Below are 25,630 nucleotides of genomic sequence, written 5' to 3' on the forward strand. Positions count from 1 at the left end.
GGAATCCCATACTATATGAAAGAGAGGTTGAATAGGCTAGTAATAGGGGTTGCAACAATTTTGGCAGATAATTTAGAAAATGAGGGTCCAGATTGTCTAGCCCAGCTGATTTGTAGGGGTCCAGATTTTGCAGTTCTTTCAGAACATCAGTTACCTGGATTTGGGTGACGGAGAAATGGGGGAGGCTTGGGCGAGTTGCTGTGGGGGGTGCAGGGCAGTTGCCCGGGGTAGGGGTAGCCAGGTGGAAAGCGTGGCCAGCCGTAGAAAAATTATTCTTTAAATTCTCAATTATAGTGGATTTATCGGTGGTGACAGTGCAGTGGGCAGCTGGGAGGAGGTGTTCTTATTCTCCATGGACTTAACAGTGTCCAATAACTTTTTGGAGTTTGTGCTACAGGATACAAATTTCAGTTTGAAAAAGCTAGCCTTAGCTTTCCTAACTGCCTGTATATATTGGTTCCTAACTTCCCCGAAAAGTTGCACATCATGGGGGCTATTTGATGCTAATGCAGTACGCCACAGGATGTTTTTGTGCTTCTCAAGAGCAGTCTGGTCTGAAGTGAAACAAGAGCTATACCTGTTCCTGGTTCCATTTTTTGGGGATCTGTGCATGCTTATTTAAGATAGTGAGGAAGGCACTTTTAAAGAATAACTAGGCATCCTCTACTGACAGATTGAGGTCAAAATCCTTCCAGGATACCCAGGCCAGGTTGATTAGAAAGGCCTGCTCGCTGAAATGTTTTAGGGAGTGTTTGACAGTGATGAGGGGTGGTCGTTTGACCGCAGACCCATTACGGATGCAGGCAATGAGGCAGTGATCATTGAGTTCTTGTTTGAAACCACAGAGGTGTATTTGGAGGGCAAGTTGGTTAGGATGATATCTTTATTTTATTTATTTTATTTATTTCACCTTTATTTAACCAGGTAGGCTAGTTGAGAACAAGTTCTCATTTGCAACTGCGACCTGGCCAAGATAAAGCATAGCAGTGTGAACAGACAACACAGAGTTACACATGGAGTAAACAATTAACAAGTCAATAACACAGTAGAAAAAAAAGGGGAGTCTATATACATTGTGTGCAAAAGGCATGAGGAGGTAGGCGAATAATGACAATTTTGCAGATTAACACTGGAGTGATAAATGATCAGATGGTCATGTACAGGTAGAGATATTGGTGTGCAAAAGAGCAGAAAAGTAAATAAATATAAACAGTATGGGGATGAGGTAGGTAAAATTGGGTGGGCAATTTACCGATAGACTATGTACAGCTGCAGCGATCGGTTAGCTGCTCAGATAGCAGATGTTTGAAGTTGGTGACGGAGATAAAAGTCTCCAACTTCAGCGATTTTTGCAATTCGTTCCAGTCACAGGCAGCAGAGAACTGGAACGAAAGGCGGCCAAATGAGATGTTGGCTTTAGGGATGATCAGTGAGATACACCTGCTGGAGCGCGTGCTACGGGTGGGTGTTGCCATCGTGACCAGTGAACTGAGATAAGGCGGAGCTTTACCTAGCATGGACTTGTAGTTCACCTGGAGCCAGTGGGTCTGGCGACGAATATGTAGCGAGGGCCAGCCGACTAGAGCATACAGGTCGCAGTGGTGGGTGGTATAAGGTGCTTTAGTAACAAAACGGATGGCACTGTGATAAACTGCATCCAGTTTGCTGAGTAGAGTATTGGAAGCTATTTTGTAGATGACATCGCCGAAGTCGAGGATCGGTAGGATAGTCAGTTTTACTAGGGTAAGTTTGGCGGCGTGAGTGAAGGAGGCTTTGTTGCGGAATAGAAAGCCGACTTTAGATTGGAGATGTTTGATATGAGTCTGGAAGGAGAGTTTACAGTCTAGCCAGACACCTAGGTACTTATAGATGTCCACATATTCTAGGTCGGAACCATCCAGGGTGGTGATGCTAGTCGGGTGTGCGGGTGCAGACAGCAAACGGTTGAAAAGAATGCATTTGGTTTTATCTATAACATTGTCAGCCACTTGTCATTGCAAGCAGAATGCAAACGGTACTGGGTAATGTATTCTGTTTACGGATTTAGGGTTGTACCTGGTAGGTTCATTGATAATTTGATTGAGATTGGGCATCAGGCTTAGATTGTAGAATGGCCAGGGTTTTAAAACTTATTTTTTATTTTATTTTACTAGGCAAGTCAGTTAAGAACAAATTCTTATTTTCAATGACGGCCTAGGAACAGTGGGTTAGCTGCCTGTTCAGGGGCAGAATGACAGATTTGTACCTTGTCAGCTCGGGGATTTGAACTTGCAACCTTTCGGTTACTAGTCCGACGCTCTAACCACTAGGCTACCCTGCCGCCCCTTAGAACTACCCCTTCCGGATCCGGGAGAATTGTCTTCAACTACACTAATTAGCATAACGCAACGGACAAAAAATCTTACTAGAAAATATTCATATTCATGAAATCACAAGTGAAATATAGTGAAACACAGCTTAGCCTTTTGTTAATCACCCTGTCATCTCAGATTTAGAAAGTATGCTTTACAGCCAAAGCAAGACAAGCATTTGTGTAAGTTTATCGATAGCCTAGCATAGCATTATGTCCAGCTAGCAGCAGGTAACTTGGTCACGAAAATCAGAAAAGCAATCAAATTAAATCGTTTACCTTTGATGAGCTTCGGATGTTTTAACTCACGAGACACCCAGTTAGACAGCAAATTTTCATTTACCTGCGTAAATGAAAATCAAATACCTGCGTTTGTTCTTCACATTTTGTTGAGAAATCCACCGGAAATTGCGGTCACAACAACGCCGAAAAATATTCCAAATAAGATCCATAATATCGACAGAAACATGGCAAACGTTTTTTATAATCAATCCTCAAGGTGTTTTTCAAATATCTATTCGATAATATATCAGCCGGGAGAATTGGCTTCTTAGTAGGAGCGAGAGGAGCAATGGCCGCCTTTGTCTATTACGCACAAATCACTCTGAGAGCCACCATCTGACCACTGACGCAATGTTGTTGTTCACGCTAATTTTTCAAAATAAAAGCCTGAAACTATGTCTAGTGACTGTCGACACATTAAGGAAGCCATAGAAAAAGGAATCTGGTTGATATCCCTTTCAATGCTCAATAGGGATGCATAGGAACGCAGAGGTTTCAAAATAAGAGTCACTTCCTGATTGGATTTTTCTCAGGCTTTCGCCTGCAATATCAGTTCTGTTATACTCACAGACAATATTTTTACAGTTTTGGAAACGTTAGAGTGTTTTCTATCCTAAGAAGGTCAATTATATGCATATTCCATTATCTTGTCCTGAGAAATAGCCTGTTTACTTTGAGAACTTTATTTTTCCAAAAATGAAAATACTGCCCCCTAGTCTCAAGAGGCTTTTAAGCATGTCCCAGTTTCGGTCACCTAGCAGCACGAGCTCTGAAGATAGATGGGCGACAGTCAATTCACATATGGTGTCCAGACCACAGCTGAGGACAGAGGGTGGTCTATAGCATAGCGACAACAGTGAGAGACTTGTTTCTGGAAAGGTGGATTTTTAAAAATAGAAGCTCGAATTGTTTGGGTACAGACCTGGATAGTATGACAGAACTCTCCAGGCTATCTCTGCAATAGATTGCAACTCCACCCCTTTTGCATTTCTATCTTGTCGGAAAATGTTATAGTTAGGGATGGAAATGATGCTACAAGCTTGGCACACCTGTATTTGGAGAGTACCAAAATGTGTAAAAAGTCAATGGGTCTGAATACCTTCTGAATGCACTGTAACGGTATTTTCAAATAGAGGGCAGCAGTAGAGACATTTCTCCTTTTAAAATGCTTTTGAAAGTTGAGGGAATCCCATTAAAAAAAATTGATTGCCGGAATCCCCTCCTTTTATTGTAAACGGCTTGTTTTTCTTTTGAAGTTATTCTTCTGGTCATTTCATACCTCCTCCCACACACCTCGGCCACAGTGTAAGAACTCCTCCACACTTCCTTTAACGTGTGTGTGTGTGTGTGTGTGTGTGTGTGTGTGTTGTGTTGTGTTGTGTTGTGTGTGTGGTGTTGTGTTGTGTTGTGTTGTGTTGTGTTGTGTTGTGTGTGTGTGTGTGTGTGGTGTGTGTGTGTTGTGTTGTGTTGTGTTGTGTGTGTGTGCGGTGTGTGTGTGTGTGTGTGTGTGTGTGTGTGTGTGTGTGTGTGTGTGTGTGTGTGTGTGTGTGTGTGTGTGGTGTGTGTGTGTGTGTGTGTGTGTGTGCGTATTTGCACTAAGTTTGTACTGAGGTTTCTCACACCTCTGCTTGTGTGGTACCATGTTCTTTATCCATGTCTACGATTACCCCTCATGGTGCATACTGTGTCAGCATGGTCTGATCTCTTGGTATCTAAGGTATCTCTTGCCTGAATGGAGTGGAGGAAATGAAAAGGGGAGGGGGTGAACAGAGGAGAGGAGGAGGTGCCACCATTGACACAATTCTTTAGTAGTTAGAGATTTGATTTGGTTTGGGGGTGTGAGACCTTGGGTATGTGTGCTTACAGCTGAGACCTGGGTGCAGAGACTGCAGTTGGTACCCACCTGGCTGGGGTATTTTCCTAACCTTAACCTCAGTCTCCTAACCTGCAACATGAATTATCCTAACCTGCTGCTAAAACCTAACCTGCTACACCACCTGATACGGCAACTACACGGCCCACAACCGGGGGGGCTCTCCATAGTGCAGTCTGCACAACGCATCACCAGGGGCAAACTACCTGCCCTCCAGGACACCTAAAGCACCCAATGTCACACGAAGGCCAAAAAATCATCAAGGACAACAACCACCTGAGCGACTGCCTGTTCACCCCGCTATCATCCAGAAGGCGAGGTCAATACAGGTGCATCAAAGCTGGGACAGAGAGACTGTTAAATAGTCATCACTAGCACAGAGAGGCTACTGACTACATACACAGACCTGAAATCATTGGCACTTTAATGAATGGAACTCTAGCCACTTTAATAATGTATACATATCTTGCATCTTACTCATATGTTTAAATATGCTGTATTCTATACAATCTACTGTATCTTAGTCTGTGACACTCTGACATTGTTCATCCATATATTTATATATTCTTAATTCCATTCCTTTACTTAGATGTGTGTGTATTAGGTATTGTTGTTAAATTGTTAGATATTACTTGTTAGATATTACTTGTTAGATATTACTTGTTAGATATTACTTGTTAGATATTACTTGTTAGATATTACTTGTTAGATATTGCTTGTTAGATATTACTTGTTAGATATTGCTGCACTGACGGAACTAGAAGCACAAACATTTTGCTATATCCGCAATAACATTTGTTGAACAAGTGTATGTGACCAATAAAATGTGATTTTACTTGAAAAGTCACTCCGGTATCAAAGTGGCGTGGAAAGAGTGTTTCCCTATATTAGTAGGATATGTTGAGGCCGTGCATGTATTTGTCTTTGACATCAGGACAGGAAACCAGGAAACCCCGGGACATCCCCAGGGGCATACATGTGTCCCAGCAACACCACTGGCTCAAAAAACATTCTCCATTCTGAATCGCTCTTCATCAGGGACACCATGGATACGGTGTTCCATTTCTCACTAATGTTGTTGTGTTCTCGAATAACCATTGCAGTTGGAACCACTGTGTTCAGAGAACTGTAGAGTTTATGTGACATATAATTATAAGGAAGTGAGAGTCTCAATTGTCTGTGACATTAACTGACCCCCACCCCCTCAGCACACACAACAATGATGTGTATAAACCTTAGGTGACCGACGTGGTGCTGTATTGAAGCCACCAGGCAGCCATCTTGGTACTCCTACTCCTTTCAAAAGGTTTTTGAAAGCTATGGAAAGTCATTAATTAATGTCTACATTCATTTTTTACATTTATTCGATCCTCCTGCACTTTAATGCATATTTTTTAATTATATGTGAGCTAAACATAAAAAGTATATGTTTTTATTAATAATGTTACTGTCCCCACTACAACAATAAAACATACTTAAATACTTGTTATTTTGTCCTTTAAATATTTAATTTAAATACTGTAGAATTCCATTCATTTATATGGAGGACTATTTCTACTAGGGAGGGCCAATATGGCCGACCGGTGGCTTCAAACCCTCTCAATGGCCAATACAATCTAGGGTTTATATACATCATTGACTCTCACACACACACAACTACGAACAAACACTGCTGCAGTAGTAAAGGTTATTTAACTACAAAAGCGAAACGACTTCCCCTGACCACGCCCTCCACCGTGCTTTGGAATGAAGAACTGCATCAGTGTGCTGAGAACACTTCACACACCAACCTCTCCGACTTCACACTCAATTACGGCTGTTAAGAAAGGCAAAGCATGGACGTGGTAAGAATGTCTTTATTTCACCATTAATATGTACAGCTCCTCCAGACTGGCTTGTAGTGGATGTACTAGTGTTGTTGTAGCCTTACTTAGAGAATACAATACTGGTTAAGGTGAAGCATTTTAATTCAACAATGCAATAGAATAGATGGTATTCAGTTTTTCTTACTGAGACAGACAACTGTGAGTATAAATCATATCATTAAATGAATGGAAGCTGTTAGTGTTTCGGGGTTATTAACCTAAGCAATAGGTTAGAGATTTGAATTATACTCTTGGGTTGATAGTAGTATCTGGAGAAATATAGATAACAGACTAAGGACCCACAAAAATGACAGGTATTGGCAAAAGATCTGATCTGATTGGCCAAAAGACCAGTTATTGGTACAACTGGGCTGCCTGTGTAAACACAGCCATATTTTCATATGATATATTTCAAATAAACTTTTATCATCATCTCTGTCAAAGTTTAAATAAAACTAATATTGCTGCATGGACAGTGCATTATATATTTTTGTCAATTGCTTATTTGCAAACATTGTCAATCACGTAGATAAGTCAAACATTTACACACAGTGGGTTAAGCTAGATATGGTCAGATTACTCTGAAGTTCTAATCTCTTGTCTTTTGATAAAGGCTGTATCAGATTCGGCCGTGATCGGGAGTCCTATAGGGCGGCGCACAATTGGTCCAACGTTGTCCGGGTTTGGCCAGGGTAGGCCGTCATTGTAAATAATCATTTGTTTATACCTGATTTGCCTACTTAAATAAAAATAGGACTTTTGAAAATAAGTCCATGGATATGAGTTCCTGTTCACTGCGATATGAGTAACACACTGAACATGAACTTCCTCTCAGCACATTTCTCTTACCACTCCTTTCTGACTCACTCTTACTGCATCATAATAAAATGAGCTGTGTCAGAATGGCTATAGGTGTGAGACTACTGTTGGCAACATGCTCAGTGGACCATGAATGTAAACACGTGCATGCTTATGTTATGCGCCAATCTACCACGGCCAAGGGCTGTTCTTAAGCACAACGCGATGCGGAGTAGCCTGGATACAGCCCATAGCTGTGGTATATTGGCCATCTACCACAAACCCCCGAGGTGACTTACTGCTGTAATGAACTGGTTACCAGTGTAATTAGAGCAGTAAAAATACATGTATTGTCTTACCGTGATAAACCACTGCTTTCAGCCAATCAGCATGCAGGGCTCGAAACCACCTAGCAGTATATTTACTGCACTGCATTTTCCACAGTTGTATTTTCCACAGTTGTATTTTCCACAGTTGTATTTTCCACAGTTGTGCTATTGATGATACAGTAACCTGTATTAATGAAACTCATCCTACAAGCTGATACCATAACAATGGGGCTCTACACTTCTGGAGATTCCCCTTGGCTTATTAATTCGAAACGTATCTGACAAGCTACGTAGTTCCCTCAGTCTGTCCCCGCACATAACCCTCCTCTGGCCTGTCATATTCCATCGATGCAATAGTTGTTAATGATTCTCTTCAGATTAACACTAGGTCAGTCAAACCCACAACTCTGAACATCTAACCTTAACCACCTATCCCTGAGATGAATCATTAACCATAACCACAAATATCTTGAGGCACTAGTACAGCACCAACCTGTTCTATCATTCTATTTGTATGCATTTAATCCAATCCCATAGCTGAAAAATAGATCACTTTTGGGCTCTGAGTATAGGCCTACCCACACAGTAGCATTATGTGCTTTTTGCCTACTGTACTTGTATCCCAAAGAGAACAATGTGTTTCCTGAAATAACTCCCTTGTCTTGAGATTTCCCTTAGGGTTTTCTTGACTGAATATTAGAAAACAAAGTAACCACAGAGACAGAATTTCTCTCAATGCCCATTCATTTTGTTTATATGATAAATATAGAACGGACATTTTTCTTCATAACTTATTATTTATATCACCATATTAGCTGAGGATTAATAAGCAAACTCGGCGTCATTTATGAATGAGTTCCTCATGATATAAATCTGATCGTATGAAAGCTGATCATTGGTTGTGAGTGCTGCTGTTTGATCTAATGTGTGTGTTTTCAACAGGTCTATGGGATGTGTGTGCAATGGCTACTTCGGTAAGATGTGCTCAATTATTATACTGTGTGTTCATTATTAATATGGTGGGATTGTGCCTGAGCTATGTCTCTAAACCTTGGTTATTTGCATAGAATTTGATTTACATACACCTGTATTGCTATCCACTATCTAGTCACGATTCTTCACACCTTTGTTTACATTGGTGTGTGTGTGTGTGTGTGTGTGTGTGTGTGTGTGTGTGTGTGTGTGTGTGTGTGTGTGTGTGTGTGTGTGTGTGTGTGTGTGTGTGTGTGTGTGTGGTGATGGTATCTGATAGACAGCATGCTGCTGTGGGTCTCCAATTAAATGGAAATAATTTCTGTTTTCTGAGTGCTATAGCTTTCCAGGTACAGTATACCTTCCTGAAAGCTGGAGTCTCATACTTAGAGGATTTTGTGGCCGTAATTAAAGGACAGTAATATTTATCTTAATAGGAAATAAGTACAAGAAATATCCTATTAAATGACTAATCTGTAATTATACAATAGGAATACTGACAGTGACCTCACCTAACAGTACTTGGCTGATTGTACTGTTGTATGGTTTCCAACAGGTGTGTCCTCTTCCTGGAATCGCTGCCGTTTCTTCAAAGTAAAGGTAAGTGGCGAGCCAAGTGACATGAACATGACATCATAACAAACAAGCCATTACCTGCCATGACTTTATCTTTTCATACCTTTACTGTTGACGATGTGTGGCTGAAATTGTGTGTGCCGGCCTTAATGTGTGTCTACATATACACTGAGTGCACAAAACATTAGGAACACCTGTTCTTTCCATGACATAGACTGACCAGGTGAATCTGGGTGAAAGCTATGTCCCTTATTGATGTCACTTGTTAATCCACTTCAATCAGTATAGATGAATGGGAGGAGACAGGGTAAAGAAGGATTTTTTAAGCCTTGAGACAATTGAGACATGGATTGTGTATGTGTGGCATTCAGAGTGTGAATGGAGAAGACAAAATATTTAAGTGCCTTTGAACAGAGGTATGGTAGTAGGTGCCAGTTTTTGTCAAGAACTGCAACACTCCTGGGATTTTCGTGCTCAACAATTTCCAGTGTGTATCAAGAATGGTCCACCACCCAAAGGACATCCAGCCTAACTGACACAACTGTGGGAAGCATTGGAGTCAACATGGGCCAGCATCCCTGTGGAACTCTTTCGACACTTTGTAGAGTTCGTGCCCCGACGAATTGAGGCTGTTCTGATGGCAACTCAATATTAGGAAGGTGTCCTTAATGTTTTGTAGACTCAGTGTATGTGTGTATTTGTGTATGTTGTCTCTGTGAGATTTGATTTGTAGTAAGAGTATCTGAACCATTATGTATTATATTCAGTAGAAGGGAATCTACCAGACAGATGAGAGAAAAGGGCAAAAGTGGCAGCTAGATTGGGAAGTGAAAACTAAAATACAGAAGTCACCAAAAAAGACCCTGCCTAATGTCTACCCTCACACCCACACAACCCCACAACCTAACACTCTGGCATATGCCTCCCGTGACCTCTCTCCCTCTCTCTCAGATGTCACCATGGTGATAGGAGAGGTGGGCGGGGCTGTGACTATCCCCTGTACCTCAGACCTCTGTGAGAACCATCTGGTCTTCATGTACGTACAGAGACCTGGTTCCAATGGAAATAATCCCCGGTTTATTAATGGCTACCATACGAATAAGCGCTTATACCCTAAGGAGTACACTAACCGTACACATGTAGACCCCAGACAGCGAACAATGAAGCTGTGGAGTATATTGCCGTCAGATGAGGGGCTGTACGAGTGTCACATTCAATACCAAACCAAGAAGAAGCAGGAGAACATACAGCTCAATGTGACAGGTAACATTACCTCAGTTCAAACTATCTTTCCATGTTTGTGTTTAATCCATTTTTCTATTTTATTCTCCCACATGTGAAACATGGCTTTCTGGATGAAAGAGAACATTATTTTTTGCTGTCAGATGTGTGCTTGTAATAGCCCAAACCATAGATATATTCACAGAAAATAAATTACAAAAAGAAAGCTGTAAACTGGCTATCACTTAGACAGACTGTCTCTCAGCTCTGAGAGAGAGAGAGAACTTGCTGTTTTGGCTATCACTTAGACAGGCTGTCTCTCAGCTCTGAGAGAGAGAGAGAACTTGCTGTTTTGGCTATCACTTAGACAGACTGTCTCTCAGCTCTGAGAGAGAGAGAGAACTTGCTGTTTTGGCTATCACTTAGACAGGCTGTCTCTCAGCTCTGAGAGAGAGAGAGTGTGTGTTTATTTGCCCTTTGTGTTTTCAGGAAGTAAAACTAAGATAACATAAAATCCATTCCTATTGGTCCAAAACAGCATTTTCTCTTTTCTTTCCACTCTCCTCCCTCTTTATCTCTATTTCTCTCCACATCTACAGCCAACTACAGCATCCCCATTGTAACGGTGGCCTGTGACAACGTCAGTTGCTTGGTGACGTGTTCCTCCGACAGTGGTTACCCTCGTAGGGACATTGAGTGGAGCCCAAACCCTCCTCTGAACCAGAGCCACTGGAGAGTAGTGAACAGTAGTGATGTGACAGACCCAGTCTCTATGCTGTTCTCTGTCTTCAGTTCCATATCCGTCAACTGCTCCTCCGGACCCCGGCTGAACCTCAGCTGTGCTGTAGGGGGCGCCCTTTCACAGGAACACACTGTCTGTGAGTACTGAGACAGTGTGTCTCTATCACTTTGTGCTTAAAGGAAAACTCCACAAAAAACTACCTCAAGTACAGAAGTCATCCCCTTATGATGCATCTTACATCATATAATGTACGATGTAAAATACATCATATGGGGATGACTTCTGTGTTTTGAAAGTTACATAACTTGGAAACTTGATTGCTGACAAGCAAAACATTTTAGGACTACAGTATGTTAATCAAATCAGCCGGTGTCACAAAGTGCTGTACAGAAACCCAGCCAAAAACCCCAAATAGCAAGCAATGCAGTTGTAGAAGCACGGTGGCTACGAAAAACTCCCTAGAAAGGTCAGAGGAAGAAACCTAGAGAAGAAAGAAACCTAGAGAGGAACCAGGCTATGAGGGGTGGCCAGTCCTCTTCTGGCTGTGCCAGGTGGAGATTAGAACAGAACATGGCCAAGATGTTCAAACGTTCATAGATAACCATCAGGGTCAGATGATAATAATCACAGTGGTTGTGGAGGGTGCAACAAGTCAGCACCTCAGGAGTAAATGTCAGTTGGCTTTTCATAGCATTCCAAGATGGCGTAGCAGTGAAGAAGTGTTTTTGTTCATCCTCTCGTGTACTTTTGTATTTTTCGTATTTTTGTATATATTTCAATTTTTTTCAATCTCTTTTCGATTTTTATTTCGGTTATACCTTCCGGTATGCTGCCTCACCCAATGTGATACATTTTCCGTCAAGATAGAACTGCCAAAGGGGAAGGAGTTAGCCTGCAAAGTAATGTCATACTTTCCAGGTCCATACCCAAAAAGTTTGAACTTCTAATTTTAAAAATGAATCTCTCCAGAAATAAGTCTCTCACTGTTCCCGCCTGCTACCGACCCCCCTCAGCTCACCGCTGGGCCCTGGACACCATTTGTGAATTGATCGCCCCCCATCTAGCTTCAGAGTGTGTTCTGTTAGGTGACCTAAACTGGGATATGCTTAACACCCCGGCAGTCCTACAATCTAAGCTAGATGCCATCAATCTCACACAAATCGTCAAGGAACCCACCAGGTACAACCCTAAAGCTGTAAACATGGGCACCCTCATAGACATTATCCTGACCAACTTGCCCTCCAAATACACCTCCTCTGTCTTCAATCAGGATCTCAGCGATCACTGCCTCATTGCCTGTATCCGCTACGGGTCCGCGGTCAAACGACCACCCCTCATCACTGTCAAACACTCTCTAAAACACTTCTGCGAGCAGGCCTTTCTAATCGACCTGGCCCGGGTATCCTGGAAGGATATTGACCTCATCCCATCAGTTGAGGATGCCTGGTCATTCTTTAAAAGTAACTTCCTCACCATCTTAGATAAGCATGCTCCATTCAAAAAATGCAGAACTAAGACCAGATATAGCCTTTGGTTCACTTCAGACCTGACTGCCCTCGACCAGCACAAAAACATCCCGTGGCGGACTGCAATAGCATTGAATAGTCCCCGCGATATGCAACTGTTCAGGGAAGTCAGGAACCAATACACGCAGTCAATCAGGAATGCAAAGGCTAGCTTTTTCAAGCAGAAATGTGCATCCTGTAGCTCTAATTCCAAAAAGTTGAAGAGCACAAGAGCACCTCGTCCCAGCTGTTCACTGCACTGAGGTTAGGTAACAAGGTCACCACCGATAAATCCATGATAATCGAAAACTTCTACAAGCATTTCTCAACGGCTGGCCATGCCTTCCTCCTGGCTACTCCAACCTCGGCCAACAGCTCTGCCCCCCACAGCTACTCGCCCAAGCCTCCCCAGCTTCTCCTTTACCCAAATCCAGATAGCAGATGTTCTGAAAGAGCTGCAAAACCTGGACCCATACAAATCCGCTGGGCTTGACAATCTGGACCCTCTATTTCTGAAACTATCCGCCGCCATTGTAGCAACCCCTATTACCAGCCTGTTCAACCTCTCTTTCGTATCGTCTGAGATCCCCAAGGATTGGAAAGCTGCCGCGGTCATCCCCCTCTTCAAAGGGGGAGACACCCTGGACCCAAACTGTTACAGACTTATATCCATCCTGCCCTGCCTATCTAAGGTCCTCGAAAGCCAAGTCAACAAACAGATCACTGACCATCTCGAATCCCACTGTACCTTCTCCGCTGTGCAATCCAGTTTCCGCTCAAGGTACTAAACGATATCATAACCGCCATCGATAAAAGACAATACTGTGCAGCCATCTTCATCGACCTGGCCAAGGCTTTCGACTCTGTCAATCACCATTTTCTTATCGGAAGACTCAGTAGCCTTGGTTTTTCTAATGACAGCCTTGCCTGGTTCACCAACTACTTTGCAGACAGAGTTCAGTGTGTCAAATCGGAGGGCATGTTGTCCGGTCCTCTGGCAGTCTCTATGGGCGTACCACAGGGTTCAATTCTCGGGCCGACTCTTTTCTCTGTATATATCAATGATGTTGCTCTTTCTGCGGGCAATTCCCTGATCCACCTCTATGCCCTTCCTTGGACACTGTGCTATCTAACCTCCAAACGAGCTTCAATGCCATAAAACACTTCTTCTGTGGCCTCCAACTGCTCTTAAACGCTAGCAAAACCAAATGCATGCTTTTCAACCGTTCGCTGCCTGCACCCGCACGCCCGACTAGCATCACCACCCTGGATGGTTCCAACCTAGAATATGTGGACATCTATAAGTACCTAGGTGTCTGGCTAGACTGTAAACTCTCCTTACAGACTCATATCAAACATCTCCAATCCAAAATCAAATCTAGAGTCGGCTTTCTATTTCGCAACAAAGCCTCCTTCACTCATGCCGCCAAACTTACCCTAGTAAAACGGACTATCCTACCGATCCTCGACTTCGGGCGATGTCATCTACAAAATAGCTTCCAATACTCTACTCAGAAAACTAGATGCAGTTTATCACAGTACCATCCATTTTGTTACTAAAGCACCTTATACCACCCACCACTGCGACCTGTATGTTCTAGTCGGCTGGCCCTCGCTACATATTCGTCGCCAGACCCACTGGCTCCAGGTCATCTACAAGTCCATATTAGGTAAAGTTCCGCCTTATCCCAGTTCACTGGTCACGATGGCAACACCCACCCGTAGCACGCACTCCAGCAGGTGAATCTCACTGATCATCCCTAAAGCCAACACCTGATTTGGCCGCCTTTCCTTCCAGTTCTCTGCTGCCTGTGACTAGAACGAATTGCAAAAATCGCTGAAGTTGGAGACTTTTATTTCCCTCACCAACTTTAAACATGTCCTATCTGAGCAGCTAACCGATCGCTGCAGCTGTACATAGTCCATCTGTAAATAGCCCACCCAATTTACCTACCTCATCCCCATACTGTTTTTATTTATTTACTTTTCTGCTCTTTTGCACACCAGTATCTCTACTTGCACATGATCATCTGATCATTTATCACTCCAGTGTTGATCTGCTAATTGTAATTATTCGCACCTATGGCCTATTTATTGCCTACCTCCTCATGCCTTTTGCACACAATGTATATAGACTCTTTTTTTTCTACTGTGCTATTGACTTGTTTATTGTTTACTCCATGTGTAACTCTGTGTTGTTGTCTGTGTTGTTGTCTGTTCACACTGCTATGGTTGGCCAGGTCGCAGTTGTAAATGAGAACTTGTTCTCAACTAGCCTACCTGGTTAAATAAAGGTGAAATTTAAACATTTAAAAAATAGCCAATTATTCAGTTAGAGACAGCAGGTGTGGCAGAGAGGGAGTCCAAAACATCAGGTCCGGGACAAGGTAGCACGTCCAGTGAACAGCCCTGACCTGTTCACTGGAAGTGCTACCTTGTTTCAGACCTGCTGTTTTCCATAAATGCAGGCAGAACAGTTGACACTGGAGCAGCAGCATGACCAGGTGGACTGGGGACAGCCAGGAGTCATCAGACCAGGTAGTCCTGAGTCATGGTCCTATGGCTCAGGTCCAGAGAGAAAAGAGAGAGAGAAAGAGAGCGAGAAAGAGAGAGTGGAGGAGAAAGAAAAAGAGAGAAAAAGGGAGAGAGAGAATTAGAGGGAGTATACTTAAATTAACACAGGGCACTGGATAAGACAGGAGAAACACTCCAGATATAACAGACTGACCCTTGCCCCCCGACACAAACTATTACAGCATAAATACTGGAGGCTGAGACAGGAGGGGTCGGGAGACACTGTGGCCCTGTCCGACGATACCCCTGGACAGGGCCTAACAGAAAGGCTATAACCCCACCCACTTTGCCACATCCCCACACCATTAGGGATATCTTCAACCACCAATTTATTACTCTGAGACAAGGCCGAGTATAGCCCACGAAGATCTCCTCCACTGCACCAACCCAGACAGGAAGATCACGGCAGTGACTCAACCCACTCAAGTAACGCACCCCTCCTAGGGACGGCATGGAAGAGCACCAGTAAGCCAGTAAGCCAGTGACTCAGCCCCCGTAATGGGGTTAGAGGCAGAGAATTGCAGTGGAGAGAATGGAACCAGGCAGGCAGAAACAGCATTGGCAGTTCGTAATACACTCAATCATAGAACCTACAGAAGAGATGAGTATTCAATAAAGAGTCTGCGTGTCTCACATGGATAGGCAGACCATTCCATAAAAATGCAGCTCTATAATAGTAAGTCCTGCCTCCAGCTGTTTGCTTATGTTCTAGGGACAGTAAGGAGGCCTGCTACTTGTGACCATAGCGTACGTGTAGGTATGTACGGCAGGACCAAATCATAAAGATAGATAGGAGCAAGTCCATGTAATGCTTTGTAGGTTAGCAGTAAAACCTTGGAATAAGCCCTACCTTTAACAGGAAGCCAGTGTAGAGATTCTAGCATTGGAGTAATATGATCACATTTTTTGGTTCTAGTCATGATTCTAGCAGCTGTGTTTAGCACTAATTGAAGTTTATTTAGTGCTTTATCCAGATAGCCGGAAAGTAGAGCATTGCAGTAGTCTAATCTAGAAGTGACAAAAGCATGGATACATTTTTCTGCATTATTTTTGGACAGAAAGTTTCTGATTTTTGCAATGTTACCAAGATGGAAAAAAGCTGTCCTTGAAATATTCTTGATATGTGTCATGCCCTGACCTTAGAGAGCCTTTTTATTTCTCTATTTGGTTAGGTCAGGGTGTGATTTGAGTGGGCATTCTAGTTTGTCTATTTCTTTGTTGGCAGGGTATGGTTCCCAATCAGAGGCAGCTGTCTATTGTTGTCTCTGATTGGGGATCATACTTAGGCAGCCCTTTCTCCACCTTCAGTTGTGGGATCTTGTTTGTGTGTAGTTTCTTTCTGCATTGTGTATAGCGGTACGTTTGGTTTGCATGGTGTTGTTTTTGGTATCATTTAAAATAAAAGTATAATGTACGCCTACCACGCTGCACCTTGGTCTCCTTCTAACAACGGACGTAACAATATGTTCATCAAAAGAGAGATCAGGGTCCAGAGTAATGCAGAGGTTCTTCACAGTTTTATTTGAGATGCCTGTACAACCAACAAGATTAATTGTCAGATCTAACAGAACATCTCTTTGTTTCTAGCATCTCTATTTTGTCTGAGTTTGAAAGTAAAACATTTGCCTTTTAGTGAGTTTGGTACACATCCGGTGGATAGGTAGCCGTTTATTAAGTTCAACATAGGAGGGCCAAGCACAGGAAGCAGCTCTTTCAGTAGTTTAGTTAGAATAGGGTCCAATATGCAGCTGGAAGGTTTAGAGATATAGTATTAACAAACTTGAGTGTCTCCCTTGATCCTAGGTCCTGGCAGTGTTGTGCAGACACAGAACAACTGAGCTTTGGAGAAATATGCAGATTTAAAGAGGAGTTTGTAATTTGCTTACTAATGATCATGATATTTTTGTCAAAGAAGTTCATGATCCCTGCTGAAGTGAAAGCCATCCTCTCTTGTGTAATGCTGCTTTTAAGTTAGCTTGGTGACAGTATATATCTTTTCTTTTGGGTTGTTCTTATTCTCCTCAGTTAAGTTGGAAAAATAAGATGATCGAGCAGCAGTGAGGGCTCTTCGATACTGCACGGTACTGTCTTTCCAAGCTAGTCGGAAGACTTCCTGTTTGGTTAGCGCCATTTCCGTTCCAATTTTTTGGAAGCTTGCTTCTGGGCTCGGGTATTTTCTGTATACCAGGGAGCTAGTTTCTTATGAAAATTTTTATTTGATTTAGGGGTGCGACTGCATCCAAGCTATTACGCAAGGTAAATATGACTTCCTCAGTTGTAATAAAAGGGTGGTCCAATAGTCCAGGATAACGAGGTAAAACATTAAGATCCCAAATATGTATTCCACGGGACAAAACTAGGTCCAGAGTATTACTGTGGCAGTGAGTAGGTCTGGGGAAATGTTGGACAAAACCCACTGAGTTGATGATGGCTCAAAAAGCCTTTTGGAGTGGGTCTGTGAACTTTTCCATGTGAATATTAAAGTCACCAAAAATGTGAATATTATTTGCCATGACTACAAGGTCCCGATAGGAATTCATGGAACTCGGTGAGGAACACTGTATACGGCCCAGGAGGCCTGTAAACAGTAGCTATAAAAAGTGATTGAGTTTGTTGCATAGATGTTAAGTTTTGCCTAACCTAGATCGAGGCACAGACACGGTCTCAATGGGGATAGCTGAGCTGACTACACGGACTATGCTAGTGGCAGACTCCACTAAGCTGGCAGGGTAGCTAACAGCCTGCTGCCTGGCCTGCACAATATCTCATTGAGGAGTTAGAGCCCTGTCTATGTTCATAAATAAGATGAGGACACCGCTCCAGCTAGGATGGAGTCCGTCACTACACAGCAGGCCAAGGTTGGGCTAGTTTGTGGTTGAGTCCCAGAAAGAGGGCCAATTATCTACAAATTCTATCTTTTGGGAGGGGCAGAAAACTGATTTCAACCAGCGATTGAGTTGTGAGACTCTGCTGTAGAGCTCATCACTCCCCCTAAGTGGGAGGGGGCCAGAGACAATTACTCTATGCCGACACCTCTTTCTAGCTGATTTACAAGCTGAAGCTGTTCTGCGCTTGGTGACCTCTGACTGTATCACCCTAACATTGTTGGTGCCGACGTGGATAACAATATCTCTATACTCTCTACTCTCGCCAGTTTTAGCCTTAGTCAGCACAATCTTCAGATTAGCCCTTTCGTCGGTAGCCCTGCCCCATGGTAAACAGTGTATGATCACTGGATGATTATTTTTAAGTCTAATACTGTGGGTAATGGAGTCGCCAATGACTAGGGTGTTCAATTTGTCAGAGCTAATGGTGGGAGGCTTCGGCGTCTCAGACCCCGTAACGGGTGGAGGAGAGACCAGAGAAGGCTCGGCCTCTGACTCGTATCCGGTTGAAAGTCTCTGTGGGCTGAATGAGCGACACCGGTTGAGCATTCCTACAGCATTTCCTTCCAGAAGCCATGAGAAAATTGTTCGGCTGTGCGGACTGTGCGAGGTGATTTATACTACTATCTGTACTTATTGGTGGCAAAGACACTGTTTTATCCTTTCCAACACTGAAATTACCCGTGCCTAACGATTACGTCTGAAGCTGGGCATGCAGCATGGCTATCCTTGACATAAGGCGGTCGTTCTCATGTATATTAGGAGTACAACGACTGCAATTAGAAGGCATCATGTTAATGTTACTACTTAGCTTCGGCTGGTGGAGGTCGTGTAGAAACATGTACGGGGTTAAAAACTTGAATTAAAAATTAGAACGTGGGAAAAATATAAAACGGTAATTAAAAAGTAAAAACCGTAAAGTGGGCAGGCAGCAAAGAAACGTTAGCAACAAACCGCACAGCAGCATGTAAACAAGTACACAAGTTATGTCAACAATGGACTAATGAAACAAATACCAAAATATCGTTTTGGTGTGAATTTCCTTTGAAATGTGTAACTTTATACATTTATGTCAAACAATTAAAAATGATAATCAACATATTATTCTCTTCATCTACTATAGGCTGGCCTCAGACAGGCTCTCCTGATGTTTATGTGACCTCTGCCGTTGTGGCTGGTGCTGTTGCTCTGCTGTGTTTCCTGCTGGCAGGGCTGTTTGTCTTCAAGGAAAGGAAGGCTCAGACAGCCAGAGTTGATCAAGGTAACTCACCTACAATAGTGTAAAAACACAGTATTGGCCCTTGGAAATGGGACAGATAAAATAGAAATACCTACTATACATCATCCCATTGCTCTTTTTTATCTGAGAAATGTATTCTGAATGTAAACCAATCAGGGTTTAGGCCTTACAGCAACCACTTCATTTTTAATAATCTTGTCTGTGCTTAAGACACTAAAATGAAATGTGCTGCTTTGTTTGTGGACCTGTCAAAAGATGTTGATACTGTTGTTCATGCCATTTTATTGAATAAGTTGTCCTCAATAGGTCTGAGCTCTGATGCCTGTTCATGGTTTCCTTAGTGACAGAACTCAGGCCAACGTAATTGATGGGGTTAAGTGTGAACTTCTTAAAGGTGTACCACAGTGGTTGATTTTGGGACCTGTTCTCTTGAGTATTTACATAAACACCATTGGTCTGTTAACTACATCTATTTAACAAGGCAAGTCAGTTCAGAAAATGTTCTTATTTTTAATGATGGCCTAGGAACAGTGGGTTAACTGCCTTGTTCAGGAGCAGAATGACAGATTTTCACCTTGTCAGCTCAGGGATTTGATCTTACAACCTTTCTAGTTACTTGTCCAACGCTCTAACCACTAGGCTACGCTGCCGCCGCAGATGTAGGTGGATATATGCGGATGATAGTAATATGTATGCTACTTCCTGACTGGCTGAGTCAAAACAAGAATCAGATTTTAGAGCTATGCAGGAATCCATTGCTGATTTAAAACTTGTGCAAAACACAATAAAGTATGGATCTCCAACCGAACGGAATCCAGCATATAAATAATTGGGAACTGTATTTATATGATTTTGACCTTTAAAAAACATATAGATAAGATTTAAAGTTTAAATCTTTTTATACAGAAACAGGTTGTGCCTTTCTCTAAGCAGTAGGAAGCAGATTATTCAGACAACCATTTTATCTGTTCTTGATAATGCTGATATTATTTATCAAAGTACAGCTGCTACTACTCTTAAACCTTTGGATGCCATCTACCACAGTGCCCTTCATTTTGTTACAGGTGGCAGTTTTGATACTAATCACTGCATCCTATATCAAAAGGTTGGCTGGAATTCGCTAAAGACCCGCAGATCTCTACATTTGATTACAAGGCCTGACATCATAAACTTCTGTTTTATCTACATTTGCTGTTGGAGTATAGATACTTGAGTTGCCTAATCCACTCACAGGATTGGTTTACTCTTGAGGTTCCTAAGGTCTCCACCGAGATAGATAAATCTGCTTTTAGTTTTAATTAATTGTATTTCTGGAAAAAATACAGTTTGGGCAACTTAAAGTATTGATTGGGGACGTATTTGTGAAGGAATTTAACTGTTTTTCTGGGTGATTTGTGATGTTTTATTTGTGCTTCCCATGACTGTGTTATATACAGTACCAGTCAAAGGTTTGGACACACCTACTCATTCAAGGGCTTTTCTTTATTTTTAAAACTATGAAATAACATATATGGAATCATGTAGTACCCAAAAAAGTGTTAAACAAATCCAAATATATTTTAGATTCTTAAAAGTAGCCACCCTTCTCCTATGACAGCTTTGCACACTCTTGGCATTATCTCAACCAGCTTCACCTGGAATGCTTTTCCCACAGTCTTGAAGGAGTTCCCACATATGTATGCTGAGCACTTGTTGGATGCTTTTCCTTCAATCGGCGGTTCAACTCATCCCAAACCATCTCATTTCGATTGAGGTCAGGTGATTGTGGAGGCCAGGTCATCTGATGCAGCACTCCATCACTCTCCTTCTTGGTCAAATAGCCCTTACACAGCCTGGAGGTGTGTTGGGTCATTGTCCAATTGAAAACAAAATGATAGTCCCATTAAGCGCAGTTGGGTCAACGCATTGCCTCAGAATGCTGTAGTAGCCATGCTGGTTAAGTGTGCCTTGAATTCTAAATAAATCACAGACAGTGTCACCAGCAAAGCACCCCCAAACGATCACACTCCTTCCTCCATGCTTTACAGTGTGAACCACACATGCAGAGATCACTTGTTCACCTACTCTGCATAGACACAGCAAAGACACAGCAGTTGGAACCAAGAATCGCAAATATGGACTCATCAGACCAAATGACAGATTTTCACCGGTCTAATATCCATTGCTCGTGTTTCTTGACCCAAGCAAGTCTCTTCTTATTATTGGTGTTCTTTAGTAGTGGTTTCTTTGCAGCAATTTGACAATGAAGGCCTGATTCACGCAGTCTCCTCTGAACAGTTGATGTTGAGATGTGTCTGTTACTTGAACTCTATGAACCATTTATCTGGGCTGCAATTTCTGAGGCTGGTAACTCAAACAAACTTGTCCTCTGCAGCAGAGGTAACTCTGGGTCTTCCATTCCTGTGGCAGTCCTCATGAGAGCCAGTTTCACCATAAGCGGTTTATGGTTTTTGCGACTGCACTTGAAGAAACTTTCAAAAGTTCTTGAAATTTTCCAAATTGGCTGACCTTCATGTCTTGAAGTAATGATGGACTGTCATTTCTCTTTGCCTATTTGAGCTGTTCTTGCCAAAATATAGACTTGGTATTTTACCAAATACGGCCATCTGTATAACATCCCTACCTTGTCACAACACAACTGATTGGCTCAAATGCATTAAGAAGGAAAGAAATTCCACAAATTAACTTTTAACAAGGTATACCTGTTAATTGAAATGCATTCCAGGTGACTACTTCATGAAGCCAGTTGAGAGAATACCAAGAGTGTGCAAAGCTGTTATCAAAGCAAAGAATCTCAAATCTCAAATACATTTTGAATTGTTTAACACATTTTTGTTACTACTTGATTCCATAAGTGTTATTTCATAGTTTTGATGTCTTCACTATTATTCTACAATGTATTTTTTTTTTATAAAGAAAAATCCTTGAATGAGTAGGAGTTCTAAAACGTTTGACCACTAGTGTATATACAGTGCCTTGCGAAAGTATTCGGCCCCCTTGAACTTTGCGACCTTTTGCCACATTTCAGGCTTCAAACATAAAGATATAAAACTGTATTTTTTTGTGAAGAATCAACAACAAGTGGGACACAATCATGAAGTGGAACGACATTTATTGGTTATTTCAAACTTTTTCAACAAATCAAAAACTGAAAAATTGGGCGTGCAAAATTATTCAGCCCCCTTAAGTTAATACGTTGTAGCACCACCTTTTGCTGCGATTACAGCTGTAAGTCGCTTGGGGTATGTCTCTATCAGTTTTGCACATCGAGAGACTGAAATGTTTTCCCATTCCTCCTTGCAAAACAGCTCGAGCTCAGTGAGGTTGGATGGAGAGCATTTGTGAACAGCAGTTTTCAGTTCTTTCCACAGATTCTCGGTTGGATTCAGGTCTGGACTATGACTTGGCCATTCTAACACCTGGATATGTTTATTTTTTAACCATTCCATTGTAGATTTTGCTTTATGTTTTGGATCATTGTCTTGTTGGAAGACAAATCTCCGTCCCAGTCTCAGGTCTTTTGCAGACTCCATCAGGTTTTCTTCCAGAATGGTCCTGTATTTGGCTCCATCCATCTTCCCATCAATTTTAACCATCTTCCCTGTCCCTGCTGAAGAAAAGCAGGCCCAAACCATGATGCTGCCACCACCATGTTTGACAGTGGGGATGGTGTGTTCAGGGTGATGAGCTGTGTTGCTTTTACGCCAAACATAACGTTTTGCATTGTTGCCAAAAAGTTACATTTTGGTTTCATCTGACCAGAGCACCTTCTTCCACATGTTTGGTGTGTCTCCCAGGTGGCTTGTGGCAAACTTTAAACGACACTTTTTATGGATATCTTTAAGAAATGGCTTTCTTCTTGCCACTCTTCCATAAAGGCCAGATTTGTGCAATATACGACTGATTGTTGTCCTATGGACAGAGTCTCCCACCTCAGCTGTAGGTCTCTGCAGTTCATCCAGAGTGATCATGGGCCTCTTGGCTGCATCTCTGATCAGTCTTCTCCTTGTATGAGCTGAAAGTTTAGAGGGACGGCCAGGTCTTGGTAGATTTGCAGTGGTCTGATACTCCTTCCATTTCAATATTATCGCTTGCACAGTGCTCCTTGGGATGTTTAAAGCTTGGGACATCTTTTTGTATCCAAATCCGGCTTTAAACTTATTCACAACAGTATCTCGGACCTGCCTGGTGTGTTCCTTGTTCTTCATGATGCTCTCTGCGCTTTTAACGGACCTCTGAGACTATCACAGTGCAGGTGCATTTATACGGAGACTTGATTACACACAGGTGGATTGTATTTATCATCATTAGTCATTTAGGTCAACATTGGATCATTCAGAGATCCTCACTGAACTTCTGGAGAGAGTTTGCTGCACTGAAAGTAAAGGGGCTGAATAATTTTGCACGCCCAATTTTTCAGTTTTTGATTTGTAAAAAAAGTTTGAAATATCCAATAAATGTCGTTCCACTTCATGATTGTGTCCCACTTGTTGTTGATTCTTCACCAAAAAATACAGTTTTATATCTTTATGTTTGAAGCCTGAAATGTGGCAAAAGGTCGCAAAGTTCAAGGGGGCCGAATACTTTCGCAAGGCACTGTATATATAGTTTAGGTATAATGTGTATATTTATGTTGTATATTCAGAGAGTGTATGTAAAATATGTCTTCGCTGTTAAAATAAAGGTAATATCAAAAATACAACATGTATAAATACATCCTGTGTTTCCAGATGGGGAGGAAGCAGCAAGGCCAGCTGAGTGAGTATGTTTCATTGTTTCACTCAAACTCAGAAGACAAAGACCAGATCAAAAACTTGACATTGGTTTATATAACCTCGGCAGCTGACCTGGCCAAACAGTTCAAAATGTTTGTTTTGTTAAAATCTACCTTTTCATTCCTCTCTTTTTTCATTCCTCTCTTCTCTTTCTTCCTGCTTCACAGAAGAGTACAGCTCACCTGTAGGAACCTAGATTCTTAATGGAACTTGGAGTCTGTAACGTTGTACATTTGGAACCCAGAATATGGAAGGTTATTTTATTGATATGATATCTATAAATCTGAAGTGCTGTCTTCTGATGGGACCAGGGGAAGGTCACTGAGGTGACCTACATATTGCCTGGACTTGGCGTCGTTGAAAATGAGGTTAACTTTCCTCTCCACGCTGGAGGACAGGCTGGACATGAGAGATGATTTCATGATTTTGAGAAAGACTGGGAGTTGTATAAATATTTAACCAGTATGTTCAAATGACTGAGTTCCAATGAAGAACTAGACATGCAATGACTGTCCTCAATGTGTGCACTATTGTAAGGCATGGAGTTATCCAGGGAAATGTGTTAAAGTCAATATACATGTGGATTAGGACTAATAACCTGCACTGCACTTAAACAGAGTGTACACGTATCTAATGTGCACTTATCAGGGGTTGACTGTATTCAACTGACTCATGTGCAATTGTAAACTGTGTAACTGTGAAGCTATCTGTGTATTAACCACAGTTTACGCAGTGCAGACATGGCCACGCCTTCTGGGGAGTTTTTCATTATCTGCCTCTCTATTCCAGTTTCTATACCTGCATCTACCAGTAAGACTGGTTTTAAGGAACTACATAACATGTGCTGGTTGTTCAGTGAGACAGCAAAAGGTGGATGATGAATAAAAAAATGTTTACTGATTATTTCAGGATTAAAAAGAAGGTGAATCGTTGATATGTATGCTACATATTTATGACATGTTAAGTTGTTCTCATGTAAAATACTCTTGAAGGCTACATAATATTTGTATCCTATTTTTGATACGTTATGAATAAGTTATTTGTGTTAAATTATGTCTTTCGACTTTATACTAGTGCATATTTTCTCTGCTTCGATATAATTAAAGTGATAAAACTGTTGACAAAATTTGTGGAATTGTATAAATCATTTCAATTTTCTAAATCAGTTACATACCTTTTGGATTGCCCAAACTCAATAACGTAATTGGATTACTTTCAGTTACATTTGGATTACTTTCCCCTTAAGAGGCATTAGAACACAGGTGTCAAACTCATTCCACGGAGGGCAGAGTGTCTGTGGGTTTTTGCTCCTCCCTTGTACAGTACTTGATTGATGAATTACGGTCACTATTTAGTAAGGAACACCACATCTGGTTGTCTAGGTTTTTATTGAAAGGGGGGAAAAAACTAAAACCTGCCGACACGATGTGTTACATCTGCTCCTGCCACACCCTCTACTGCTCATCCTGTGTCTCATTGATCTGCCTCCACTCCGCCAGTGCTCTCTCCCTCTCTCTGTGTGTGTGTGTGTGGGCAGAGACAGGTGTCCTGGAGTCAGAGCAGATCCCCCACCAGCTGCAACCCATTCCATAATCAAGACCTCTACAAATACTCAGCCCTGCCACTTCCACGCTGTCAGATCG

The 25,630-nt window shown here is 42.0% G+C and overlaps 1 protein-coding gene and 1 long non-coding RNA gene across 2 annotated transcripts in view; one reads left to right on the forward strand and one right to left on the reverse strand.

The window, feature by feature from the left end:
* The window catches only part of LOC109882418 (uncharacterized), a 24,889-nt gene extending 17,050 nt beyond the window's left edge, over positions 1 to 7,839 (reverse strand). The window contains exon 1 of the long non-coding RNA XR_002254008.2: positions 7,528 to 7,839. This is a non-coding gene — a long non-coding RNA (uncharacterized LOC109882418). The remainder of the gene's footprint in view (positions 1 to 7,527) is intronic.
* Positions 6,251 to 25,113, forward strand: LOC109882417 (T-lymphocyte activation antigen CD80). Its single transcript, XM_020474513.2, has 8 exons — positions 6,251 to 6,349; positions 8,440 to 8,471; positions 9,026 to 9,069; positions 9,997 to 10,308; positions 10,866 to 11,144; positions 19,096 to 19,233; positions 23,943 to 23,970; positions 24,155 to 25,113. The coding sequence occupies exons 1-8, from the start codon at positions 6,341 to 6,343 to the stop codon at positions 24,189 to 24,191; spliced, it is 879 nt and encodes a 292-aa protein (XP_020330102.1). The 5' UTR covers positions 6,251 to 6,340; the 3' UTR covers positions 24,192 to 25,113.
* The last annotated feature ends 517 nt before the right edge of the window (positions 25,114 to 25,630 follow it).

This window comes from Oncorhynchus kisutch, linkage group LG15, assembly GCF_002021735.2.
Source record: "Oncorhynchus kisutch isolate 150728-3 linkage group LG15, Okis_V2, whole genome shotgun sequence".
In the NCBI taxonomy this organism is placed as follows: Eukaryota; Metazoa; Chordata; class Actinopteri; order Salmoniformes; family Salmonidae; genus Oncorhynchus; species Oncorhynchus kisutch.

Coding starts and splice junctions, on each gene's coding strand:
- LOC109882417 (XM_020474513.2), top strand. Junction 10,309..10,865: donor CATACAGCTCAATGTGACAG/GTAACATTACCT, acceptor CCACATCTACAG/CCAACTACAGCATCCCCATT. Junction 19,234..23,942: donor GACAGCCAGAGTTGATCAAG/GTAACTCACCTA, acceptor CTGTGTTTCCAG/ATGGGGAGGAAGCAGCAAGG.